Source organism: Arachis hypogaea, chromosome 15, assembly GCF_003086295.3.
Source record: "Arachis hypogaea cultivar Tifrunner chromosome 15, arahy.Tifrunner.gnm2.J5K5, whole genome shotgun sequence".
NCBI classification, from domain to species: domain Eukaryota; kingdom Viridiplantae; phylum Streptophyta; class Magnoliopsida; order Fabales; family Fabaceae; genus Arachis; species Arachis hypogaea.
This window is the reverse complement of record NC_092050.1, coordinates 144,722,988-144,736,635: the sequence shown is the minus strand read 5'-3', so window position 1 is coordinate 144,736,635 and position 13,648 is coordinate 144,722,988. Positions and strand designations below refer to the sequence as shown.

General features: G+C 33.0%; 1 protein-coding gene and 1 pseudogene across 1 annotated transcript; both read left to right on the top strand.

The window, feature by feature from the left end:
* Positions 1-439: 439 nt before the first annotated feature.
* On the top strand, positions 440-3,641 carry LOC112749148 (LEAF RUST 10 DISEASE-RESISTANCE LOCUS RECEPTOR-LIKE PROTEIN KINASE-like 2.1). The gene is made up of 3 exons (XM_025797415.3): positions 440-1,374; positions 1,758-1,799; positions 2,326-3,641. The coding sequence occupies exons 1-3, from the start codon at positions 633-635 to the stop codon at positions 3,429-3,431; spliced, it is 1,890 nt and encodes a 629-aa protein (XP_025653200.1). The 5' UTR covers positions 440-632; the 3' UTR covers positions 3,432-3,641.
* Positions 3,642-5,142: 1,501 nt separating this feature from the next.
* Positions 5,143-11,126, top strand: LOC112749147 (LEAF RUST 10 DISEASE-RESISTANCE LOCUS RECEPTOR-LIKE PROTEIN KINASE-like 2.4; annotated as a pseudogene).
* The last annotated feature ends 2,522 nt before the right edge of the window (positions 11,127-13,648 follow it).

Below are 13,648 nucleotides of genomic sequence, written 5' to 3'. Positions count from 1 at the left end.
GTAAATATAATAATAAAATAATAATATTATAGATCTAAAATCCGATCAGATCCACCAGTTTACAAAAAATTGAATCCAATCAAATCTGAATTAGTGTGATTTTTAATCAGTTTTGAATTTAAATTAAATTAAATAAACAGTTTAATTTAAATATATTTGGATTTGAACACCTACTTAATTTATTTATTTCTAGTGAAAGAAAATCATAGCAGCGCCGAATGATTATGTATCCATCCTGACTCGAATGCGTAAACGACTTGGTGTTTATTTTACCATCATCAAAATTTAATTAACAATTTTTCTCTTGCAATTTGACGACTTCTCACTTGATTGTGTTGATAGGCAATTAGTATTTGCCGTGTTTTGGACTCCACTGAATACCATGAACACAGAACCTTCCCTTAAAGCTTATTATATACAACAGCAACTACGAAGTATTGATGAAGAACACAGTTATAAAATTATAAAGAGAATTAAGTTGACTTGAAAGTCTACACGGGTCCCTTTCAATACTTTTCATTTCAAAGAAGAAATTTACCGATCTATGTGTCCATTTATGTATAATTTCAAATATCAATAAAAATCGTTGTTCAAAATATCAACTCTAAAGTTTCCAACTACACATCATCACCATGTCAAAACCTTTCTACTTGTTATGTGCATTATTCTCCACCATATTCACGACATGTTATGCTGATTCATCACCAATTTGTGCTTCTTCTGGTTGTGGTAATGGAGTTCCCATTAAGTACCCTTTCTGGAAACGTTCCGGCACCGCCGTCGGAGAAGTTTGCGGTTATCCGGATTTTGGTCTTGAATGTTCAAAAAAAGGCTACCCTATCCTCCAACTGGAAACTGACACATACTATGTTACAGACATAAACTATGTGAATCATTCAATCACACTTGTTGACATTGATGTGATGAATGATACATGTCCAAGGGCAAAGAACACCGTTTCCATAGGGAACATACCTTTGTCTTTCAGTAATTTGGATATGAACATCACTTTCTACTTCAATTGCAGTTCTCAGCCTTCAGTGGTTGGTGCCGTGCCTATCAAGTGTTTGATAAATGGTCAGGGGAAGAAGTCTTATGTGTTTGAGGTTGGAACGGATATTGGTGGTAGGACTTGGACTAACTCTTGTGATGCTGAGGTTATGGTGGCAGTGAAGCATGATCAGATCGAAAGTGGTGATTTGATCAATGGGTTTGGTGCAGCTATGAACAAAGGGTTTGTTCTTGATTGGAACAGAGCTGTGGATTGTGCTGAGTGCGAGCTTTCTGATGGGTATTGTGCATATAATGGAACTACTAGGCAAACCATGTGCATATGCAAAGATAGCATAATTGTTGCCGAAAGCTGTAAAAAAGGTATGCTGTTTTCAGATTAAATTTTTAATTACATCTTAAGTCCCAATAATGTTTTGAACCACAAGATCATGCAAGTGTAGCAACAAAAGTTCTTATCAAGATGTTGAGATAAGCAATGATATGTTGGGAAAAATACTAGGTATTAATCTAAATTATTTTATTTGTGAAAATCATAGAAAACTGAAATCTCTAAATAAAGTTGCCACTGAAAGAAAGTACTAAGTAGCCTTCATTCCAGTGATATACATATATTTATGGACTCAGGAAGGCATTGTGTACTTTTGTGGACTAAAAGTATTGGTGTTTATATGCGCAGAATGTTTTGCTTTGAATCTTGGAACCATTGAACAATATTAATTCTGCTCTTGGTCTCTTTGTTACAGCTGCAGGTAAACGCTGGACCAGACTAAAGAAAGTCATTATTGGTAATACATCCAAAGGTTTCCTTTCATATTTTTCTTTTATGGTAGTTTCGTATTATATTGGCCAGAATTTTCAGAAATCATCAACTCTTCTTCATTGAGGAATAGTAAACAAGTGCTAAGGCTTAAGAACATTTCTCTTCTTTTCTCAAGTATGAAAAAATTTAAATTTTTATATCTTCTACAATACTTTTTTCTTAAATTGGAAATAACATTCAAAATTGAATATCAGTTGCTTTATGCATGGCAATGGACATGACTCTTTAGTGATATGAACAATTGTATCTTACTCTTTTACTCTTTTACTATGCATCTGTCCACTTCAACTAGTTTTTCAATTGTTCACATTAAAGGGGTAGACCTTGAAATGGTTTCTGTGAATTTCAAGCCAAATATCATAACTTTCTTAAGGAAGATCCCAACAGTATAACAGATTACACTTATTTATTTTGGTTTTTCTTTCATAACAAAAGTTTATAGAATTAAAAGTATTAGATGTTCCTCTAATTCTTTATTTGTTAATTAACAGGTGCTACAACAGTTGCAGTAATTGCAGGATTGTTGAGTATTTGTTACCTTACATACAAGTTACCAAGATGGCGAGAAAAATATAGCTTTCTGACAAAAGGTAACCAAGATATTGAAACTTTCTTAAAAAATCATGGCGTGTTAACTATAAAAAGATATAAATTCTCTGATGTGAAAAAAATGACCAACTCCTTCAAAGTTAAACTAGGACAAGGTGGTTTTGGTGTTGTATACAAGGGAAAGTTATCCGATGGTTCTAATGTGGCAGTCAAAATGTTGAATCCATCCAAAGGAAATGGTAGAGAGTTTATCAATGAAGTAGCTAGCATTAGTAGAACTTCACATGTTAATGTTGTCACCCTTTTTGGATTCTGCTTTGAAGGCCGCAAGAAAGTTCTTATTTATGAATTTATATCAAATGGTTCCCTTGACAAGTATATTTATAGAAAGGAAGGAGTTGAAACTACTGCATTGTTGAGTTGGGATAGGCTGTATCAAATTGCCAAAGGGATAGCTAGGGGGTTAGAGTACTTGCATAGAGGATGCAACACTCAAATTTTACATTTTGACATAAAGCCACATAATATTCTTTTGGATGAAAATTTTTGTCCTAAGATATCAGATTTTGGACTAGCAAAACTTTGTCCTGGGAAGGAAAGTCTTATTTCGATGTCGGATGCTAGAGGAACAATAGGGTATATAGCTCCAGAAGTATGGAATAGACATTTCGGCAAAGCTTCTCATAAATCTGATGTTTATAGTTACGGAATGATGCTTCTTGATATAGTGGGAGGAAAGAAGAACATTAATGTAGAAGGGAGTCAAACAAGTGAGATATATTTCCCTGATTGGATATACAAAAGGCTTGAACAAGGCACTCAATTAGGGCCTGAAGATGGAGTGGTGGCAATAGAGGAAAATGAATTGGTTAAGAAAATGACGATTGTGGGTTTATGGTGTATTCAAACAATTCCAAATGATAGACCTACAATGAGTAAAGTTGTAGAAATGTTAGAAGGCAGCATAGATTCCATAAAAATGCCACCAAGACCTGCTCTGTCTTCTCCTGTAAGATCGATTGCAGAATCTTCTACTTTGTTGAATTAGTAGTTTAGTACATCACATTATATTCAAAAGTTCGTCATTGGGCACTATGCACATATTGGTTCTTGTGGGCATTTACTAAGATAAGTACTTGATCTTACTGCTGCCTAGAGCAAGAATGTTATTTTTCAAATTTTCACGTTAAGGGCAAAGAAATAATAATAATAATAATAATAATAATAATAATAATAATAATAATAATTGGTTGTGCAATGCTATGAGTGTTACTAGTTATGCTTTTGCTTCTGCTCTTCTCACGCATTAGTTGTGATTGGTTCTAAAAAGATAACAACTTAAATAGTAATTTACATAATAATAATATATAATTTGAAATTCTATTGTTTTAGATTTTATATTTTTACAAAATTAAGTAATTTTTCTCTTAACATTACTATCAAATTTTTCTTCTTTCTATATATATTACTAAACAATTATTTAAAAATTCACTTCTCAATACAATTAGAAGCCGACTCTTATTGATATTCATAGTTAAAAAAGTTTTTTCAATTAATACAGTTGCTACGCAAAAATTAAAGCTAATTTCAAAAAAAGATAAATAATATTCGTTTGAATTTATTTTTAAGAAAAAACACTAATTTCATTTAAATATGAGAATTGATCATTCTAACGAATATCTAATATGAAATTTTTAAATTGACGATTAAGTACCAAACATTGAATAAAAAATTATTGTGGGGTCAAATTTAATAATCTAATAGGGACAAATAAATATTATTATCATATACTACTCAACAAAATTTTAAATTGTAGTGGGAGAACTTGCCCCCACAACTCTGCACTTGGAACTGTCCCTGCTCTCCAAAGTCTCCCAAGTGTTTGATTGGTCCTCCCATCCGGTCCTATTTATATTTTACCACATACACATGAAATATCTATTTGATAATGTGAGTCATCAAAAGCAATAAACAATAACAATCTAAGTAGAGAAAAGAACAAATAGGTCATTGATCCTTTTATCCTGCGGATATTTAAGTCTCTAAAGATTAAAAAATATATTTAAATTCCTGATTTTCTCAAAACCTGGACACCTGGATCTCTCCGTTCATCTGGATTTGCAAAATGTAACAGAGACATTTGACGTGGATACTGCTCTGTAGATGTAGCCGTTATAGTGTCCTACGTGGATGGTAGAAAAAAGTAACGGGACAAAAAAGCCCCAATGCTCAAATAACGTCGTTTGAGCCATCACTCTTTTTGAAGCTCGTTCCTTTAGTTTTCTATATTCCCTATGAACTCTAAAGTAGTACTATTCCAGAAAGAGGAATTGCAGCAAAAGGTAACAAAAAACCCAAGAATCTAATTAGAAACTCTCCCAAGATTCTCCCAAACGAGTTCTCAAAAATCAAAATAGGAACCAATTTCACCAACCCTAACTCAGAAACTGAGAAAATGAAAATCAAGAACAGGGTAGAAGGCACAACACTAACTCAAAAAGAAATGTAGAATCAACCCTAATCCCTAACTACTAACACTATTGAAGTAGCTATGGGATTTGCTGAAGACGAAGTTTAGAAGGCGTCCTCATCGTTCTCAGTGCCTGAATGGCGTCCTTGTCAGAGGAAGAAGGAGCAGACAAGGTGCAACTCGCCGTTTGTGGAAAGAAAAGGCATCGCGTTCTTGGAGTCTTCGATAAATTAGAGCCAACGGAGGCGTCTTCTCATCACAGCAGAGGCGGCGGCAATGAGCTTGAAAGATGGCGGCGGCAATGTTGAAGGAGAATAGTGTGGGCTGCGATTGTAAGGAAGAAGGCTGCGACAATGTGAGGAACCATGGGTTGAGAGGGAGAGTGAGTGATGAGAGTGTCGTTTCGTTTGGGGGTTTAGGGACTTTAGATTTTTTTTTTGTTTGTTTCAATAAATAACGACAGTAAAGAAGAAGCTTGGGCAGACTTTATTTTAGGGAGAAAGTACGAGTTTGACTTTTGATCTTTCTGTAGGATTTTTGGTCTTGTGTTCAAAAGTTTAAAGCTGTATAGAGAATACATATAATAACCAAAGGGACAAGCTTTGGAGGGGATAGTGAGTAAAACGATGTTGTTCAGAGTTTCAGTATCTAGGGACTTTTTGTCCTTAAACTTTGTCCTAAACCATCCAGGCATACTAGCCACATCTGGAGAATGGCATTCACGTCAGACTTTTCTGTTATATTTCACAGCACTAGATGGATGGAAGGATTCATGTGTCCAGGTTTTGAGAAGGTCAAGGACTTAAGTGTATTTTTTAATTTTTAAAGACTTAAATGTCTGCGGAATAAAAAGTCAGAGACTTATTTATTCTTTACTCATATAAGTAAAATAAAATAGAAGAAAAGAGCATTAATAATAATAATAATAATAATAATAATAATAATAATAATAATAATAATAATTTGAGCATGTACCATGGCTTATCCTATATATGACATTTCCATATTGAAAGATTTTAATTAGATCATGATAAATCAGTAGATAACAATAACATACACCATAGTAATAAGAATAATATATTAATATATAATAAATTAAAATAATAGAATAAAAAACTGTGTCCATATTCATCGTCAAATTCATTATTCTAAAAAAGGTGACAAAGTCTCCAATTAGTCACACATACTATTTTCAGTAAAAAAATATTCGATGAACACAAAAAAATATAATTAGCAAAAAAAAAAACCTTAATCAATAATCTCATACACACAAATATATGATATTTCAAGTATTTTTTCACAGAATAATTAACTTTTAGGAATAATTAAACATTCAACAATATAACAAGCAAATCTGTTATGATATTATAATTAATTCTTTTACAACAATATCTAACCAATTTCATTCTATGAACATCAAATATATATTCTTATATGACAGATAACTGATAAATAATTTTTTATATTTTCACATAACATATTTGATTTTCGATATATTAGGATATTGTAATAAGATGAAAGGAATATGCATATACCCTATGAATTCTTTTACAGCATACGGAGTGGACTTTGTAAGTGCGATCATCATTATTTTTTTTTGGTGACATTGTTGAGTGTTCTCACTCACTCTTGACTCTTAAGTATAACACGACTCACCAATAATGTATGAAGACACCCTTTTAACCCGTGGATTTACCACTTTATAAGGTTAACATCTAATGCATTTTCCAAATTCGGTAATATTTATGTATAAATAGTATTTTAATAAACGTGTATCTTTTCTCGTCTGTCATTTGGCAATTTTTTTTAAATATATTTCTCTACCGTTTGAGTTGTAGATATGCATAGATGCTAAATATGAAAAGATATATTTTTCTTATTAATTTACAAAAATGTTAAAATAATTTATCAAATAATACATTGCTTAATAGGAGAAAATGCATCCGAATTTATTTTCATGTTATTATGTTCCATATGTAACTAGATCATTCTCACAAGCTTTGAATATAACACTACAAAAAAATGCTGAGTATCATCGGATTTACTAGGGGAATAATGAAAATAATTTGCCGGTAAATTGGTTACCGTAGGATTTTGGGTCGGATACAATCTACGACATAAACCACGCCGGAAATTGATTACCGGTGGATTTATTTTTTCAACAGTAATTTGCAGCAAAATTAGCATCGGAATATGATGTTAAGGTTACAAAAATTTGATATCAGTTAACGTCAGAAATTATCTAACAGTAAATTTGGCGCTTGACATTGTGACTTTGTGCCGAGTTACCATCGAAAAAATTCGATGGTAAATTCGACAGTGGCTTTATTTTTTATTACATTGGATAATCATTACCGTCGAGTAATTCCGACTGTAAATCTGACTGTAGGTTTAATTTTTTTAAAAAACTTATAATGGACCCTAATAGTTAATAATTGATAATTAACTCCCAATTAGTAAAAAATAAATTAGTAATTTGTCTGAAAACAATGATTTATATATGATGTGAAATATCAAATATATAGAATAAAAACACGAAGAAATAAGATGCTTCTAAACTAATCAAAACAAAACCCTAATGACTATGGTGCTTGATAGTCATCGTTGTCATAATCAAAACAAAGCATGCTCGTAACACGTCAACCTACCGTCATCCGTACCTGAAACATTGTAATTATTTACAATCTAATCAAAGTTTGATAAAGAAATACATAAGATCGAACTACAGTTAGCACGCGTTATAATTATATGAGCTTACTAAATAAAGTATAAACATACAACGAGCTAGTTAAGATATATTTAGGTTAACCTTATTCAGATTCATCATCATCTTCTTCCTCTGGTTCATCATCCTCCTCTTTCAAGGTAATTTCCTGATCATCAAACTCATCTTCTTCTTCTTCATCTTTACCCACCCCTCTTCTTGAACATCGTTGTCCTCTAGTGGTAGTGTCTTATCATCTACCCTAAGGACAATGATGTCATTATCCATAACAGCCGACCTAAGGGTGATTGGATCACCAGTATCAACCACCATTTTCGAAGGAGTTGGGTCATAAATTTGGTAAGATTCCTAACCCTTTGTCCTGTCAGACTCAATGTAACCTCTCAGCTTAGTCTTAACCACAACCACCTAACTAGACTTATATGACTTTGGATAAGTTAAATAGTATACTTGTCGTTCATTTTAAGGTAGAATAAAAGGATCGTAGTGCCTATATTTTCTGGTCACATTTACTTCAGTGATATTGTAGTCCTTGTGCTTTCATATTCCTAGTCGCGAACTTGGATCATATCATTCACATTTAAACATGCACACATTGTACGTAGTCTGTCAAAAATACTCTAATTGAATGATATTGTACAACACACCATACCAACCAGAATCCCCACTACTTGCATCTCCACGAATTCAGACTCTGGTGTTATCTGCTTTATTTCCCACCGACATCCATTAACACTGAATATTGGGTATCTTGTGCCCTTATTCATTGGGCCCAACTAAGTGCAACTACGAACCATTCTCTTGTGGACTAAGAGTATTGGTGATGCATAATGTTTTGCTTTGAATCTTGGAACCATTAAACAACATTAGTTCTGCTCTTGGTCTCACAATTATAGCTGTAGATAATCACTGGACCAGACTAAAGAAAGTCATTCTTGGTAATACATCCAAAGGTTTCCTTTCATATTTTTTGTAAGACCCCAAATTTTCAAAAATTAAATAATTAACTAATGAGTTAATTATGATCTATTATTTTATTTAAAGAAAATTATTAATTAATGAAGTGTCTGCCACAGGAGAGCAGATGTGACATTGTTTGGGCCTTAGTGCCAAATGTAAAGTGGGGACGCCCACACACTGAGAACTGTTTTCCAGATGTACGCTTATTGATTTGGAAAGTCACACTGTATGCGGCCTGGCCGTACGACTTAAAGTCACACTGTATGCGGCCTGACCGTACGACTTATAAGCACACTGTATGCATCTGGAAAGCCATACCTGGGACTTGTGCCTGGGTAATGTCGGGAGCGGGTAGGCAACCGACACATGAGCTCATGGCCTGCGTTAGGGATAGACATGCATCATGTTGTTTGTACATTTGCATTTGATTGCGCTTACTTGTCTTATTACTTTGTGATTGTATTGTTTGTCTTGTTGTGATTTGCTTGTACATTGAATTGAATCTCTTGTTTGCACTACTTGTTTGTGAGTGTATTTAAGTGATTACGAGTTGACATTTGACTGAGAATTAATATGTGGCTGAGAGACAGAAAGTGTGACTAATTTTATATTTAAGTTTTGTTTTGAGTTAAGAGATTTTAAAAGAAGGTAATTAATTATCTAAAGTAGGACCAAGAGTATTTTCAATGGGTTTGATAAAAATATATTTTTATTGAGTAAAGTTAATTATTTGCATTTTATTCCATTACTTTTACGGCATTCCCATTCCCTACTGAGAACGTGTGGTTTGTTCTCACCCCAAATCTTCCACCCTTTCAGTGACACAGGTTCGGAGATTCAGTTAGAAGATGCAGACGACTAGTAGTTTTACTTGTGATTCCTGTTATTTTTATAGAGTTCCCTCGCCCTTGTTGCTTTAAGTTTTATTTTAGCCAGAGGGATAGGTATTGTATTTAAGTTTTACATTGAATTTAATTGTATAGCATCTATTATTATTAATAATTATGTGAATTTAATTACTAAAACATTTTTCTGAAATTTTCTTAAAAACGGAAATGCGATATCGACGTAAAGGCTCAATAGTAAATTTATAATAGAGGAAATCAGGTCCGTAATGCCTTACTTTTGGTACGATCATGACGTGCTAAAAGTTAGGGTGTTACATTTTTCTTTTATAGTAGTTTCGTATTATATTGGCCAGAATATTCAGAAACCATCAACTCTTCTTGAATAGTAAACAAGTGTTAAGGCTTAAGAACATTTCTCTAATTTTCTCAAGTATAAAAAATTTAAATTTTTATATCCTTTACAATAATTTTATGCATGGAAACGGACATGACTCTTTAATGATCTGAACGTCTATACCTTACTCTTTTACTCTTTTACTATGGGCATCTGTCTACTTCAACTACTTTTTCAATTGTTCACATTAAAAGGGGTAGACCATGAAATGGTTTCTATCAATTTCAAGCCAAATATCATAACTTTCTTAAGGAAGATCCCAGAAGTATAACAGATTACACTTATTTATTTTGGTTTTTCTTTCAAAACAAAAGTTTATAGAATTAAAAGCATATTAGATGTTCTTCTAATTTTTTTTTTGCTAATTAACCTGTGCTATAGCAGCTGCAGTAATTGCAGGATTGTTGAGTATTTGTTACTTTACATACAAGTCACTAAGATGGTGAGAAAAATACTGCTTTCTGACAGAAGGTAATCAAGATATTGAAACTTTCTTAAAAAATCATGGTGCGTTAACTATAAAAGGATATAAATTCTCTGATGTGAAGAAACTGACAAACTCTTTCAAAGTTAAACTAGGACAAAGTGGTTTTGGTGTTGTATACAAGGGAAAGTTATCTGATGGTTTTAATGTGGCAGTCAAAATGTTGAATCCATTCAAAGAAAATGGTAAAAAATTTATCAATGAGGAAGCTAGCATTAGTAGAACTTCTCATATTAATGTTGTCACCCTTTTTGGATTTTGCTTTGAAGTCCGCAAGAAAGTTCTTATTTATGAATTTATATTAAATGGTTCCCTTGAAAAATTTATTTACAGAAAGGAAGGAGTTGAAACTACTACATTGTTAAGTTGGGATAAGCTGTATCAAATTGCCAATCAAGGGATAGTTAGGGGGTTAGAGTACTTGCATAGAGGATGCAACACTTAAATTTTACATTTTGACGTAAAGCTACATAATATTCTTTTGGATGAAAATTTTTGTTCTGAAATATCAGATTTTGGACTAGCAAAACTTTATGCTGGGAACGAAAGTCTTATTTCCATGTCAGATGCTAGAGGAACAATAGGGTATATAGCTCCAGAAGTGTGGAATAGACATTTCGGCAACCCTTATCATAAATCTGACGTTTATAGTTACGGAATGATGCTTCTTGATATTGTGGGAGAAAAGAAGAACATTAATGTAGAAGGGAGTCAAACAAGTGAGATATATTTCCCTGATTGGATATGCAAAAGGCTTGAGCAAGGAACTCAATTAGGGCCTAAAGATGGAGAGGTGGCGATAAAGGAAAATGAATTCGTTAAGAAAATGATGATTGTTGGTTTATGGTGTATTCAAACTTGAGTTGAAGTCATCACTACCTCTAAGAATTTTAAATTAATTAAGCTTTTACCAACATGAATTAAAAATTAAAGATCTTTGACCAATCACAGATATTGCTTAGTCATTAACACAAGCCTATAAATTATTACAAAATTAGACCTTATAAACTTTTAGACTTATAGATATGATTTACTTATGACCAATTTGCAGCAATAAAATTCTCAAAATAGCAAAACTTATGCTATATATTATTTTAAAACAAAATTGAAGGGATCGGAGTACCTTGCAATTGGTCGTCTAACACTTAGGGGTATTCGTGGTGCAGTTTGGATCGACTTTGAATAAAAAAATCATCCGGTCCGAACACTAATTTTACTTACGGTGTAATTTGGTTTGGATGATATTTTTTAAAGAATTCGATCCAATCCAACCAATTTCAAGCAGTTTGGATTTGATAGGATTTGCGGTTTTGTAAAGTAAAAAAATTGAATATATATTATATATAACAAGTCTTAACATCAAATTTTAAATAACCAACAATGACATAACAAGTTTCAACAATATCTTAAAAAACTATCAATAACATATTAATAGAAATAAAATTATAGGTTAGTTAAAATAAATAAATAAATCTCATTTTGAACTCAAAATATTTATTAGATAATTATAATAATACATGAATAATATAAAAATTATAACAAATTAAACACATTATAAGTAAAATTGTAAATATAACAATAAAACAATAAAATCATAGCACATTGTATGTTTTAGATTGGACTGGATTGATTTTGATGAGTAGATCTGAAATCCAATTCGATCCATGTGTTTTGCGAAAAATAGAATCCAATTAAATCCAAATTAGTGCGATTTTAATTTATTTTCGATTTGGATTGGATTGGATAAATGGTTTAATTTGGATTGGTTTTGATTTGAACACCCCCATTAACACCAGGGGAGACTTTAACATTCACATGATAATCAGAGTCATCTTTATCATCCTTAGTTTCTTCTTGTTTCTCTTCCTTCTCTTCCTTCTTGTCTTCCTTCTCTTTTGACTCCTCTTCTTCTTTAGAAAAGCGAGAAGATCGATTTGCAGTGAAAGGACGTGATGACGATGCCTTCTCCTTGTTCCTTTTCTTGAGATTCTCAATAATTCTTGATTTTATGCTTCAAGAATACAGAAACTCACTCAAGTTTATTTAATTAAATATGACTACTCACATGAAGATATCTTCACATAAAAAATCATTAAATAGTTACTCAATTAATATTTCTGAAATCACATTGAATTGAAATATATTTGATATATACTAGCTTCTTTTTTTTACCATACCTGTCATCAAACTCATTAACGTAATCACGCACATGTTCGAGGCTCTCCGAAGTCTCCCAAGTGTTTGATACGTCCTCCCATCCGGTCCTATTCATATTTCACCGCATACATATATGAAATATCCATTTGATAATGTGAGTCATCAAAAGCAATAAACAATAACAATCTAAGTAGAGAAAAGGATAAATAGGTCCTTGACCTTTTATCCTGCGAACATTTAAGTCCCTGGAGAATGAAAAATATATTTAAGTCCTTGACTTTCTCAAACTTGGAACCTAGATCCCTCCGTTCATCTGGATTTACGAAATGTAACAGAGATGTCTGACGTGGATACTATTCTATAGACGTAGCCGTTACGGTGTCCCACGTGAATGATATAAAAATGTAGCAGGATAAAAAAGCCCCCAATGTTCAAACGAGGTCATTTGAATCTTCACCTTCTCCGAAGCTCGTTCCTTTGGTTTTCTGTATTCCCTATAAACTCTAAAGTAGTATTATTCCAGTAAGAGAAATCGCAGCGAAAGGCAAAACCCCAAGAATTCTAATTAGAAACGCTTCCAAGATTCTCCCAAACGAGTTCCCAAAAACCAAAGCAAGAACCAAATTTTCCAACCCTATCTCAGAAACTGAGAAATTGAAAATCTAGAACAGGGTAGAAGGCACAACCTTAACTTAGAAAAAAATGTAGAATCAACCCTAATTCCTAACTACTAACACTAATGGAGCAACTATGGGATCTGCTGAAGACAAAGGTTAGATGGTGTCCTCTTCGTTCTCATTGCCTGAATGGCGTCTTTGTCAAAGGAAGAAGGAGCAGACGAGTGCGGCTTGCCATTTGTAGAAAGAGAAGATGTCGCATTCGTGGAGTCTTTGATAAAGTAGAGACAATCGAGGCATCTTCTCATCGCAGCAGAGGCGGCGACAATGAGCTCGGAAGATGGCGACGACAATGTTGAGGGAGAATAGTGTGGGCTGTGATTGAAAGAAATATGGCTACAGCAATATGAGGAACCACAGATTGAAAGGGGGAGTGAGTGATGAGAGTGCAGTATCATTTGGGGGGTTAGGGACTCTAGAGTTTTTTGTTTGTTTTGATAAATGGGGGCAGTAAAGAAGAAACTTGGGCAGTTTTTTTTAGGAAAAAAATGTGAGTTGGACTTTTGATCTTTCTTTAGGATTTTTGGAATTGTGTTCAAAGGTTTAAGGC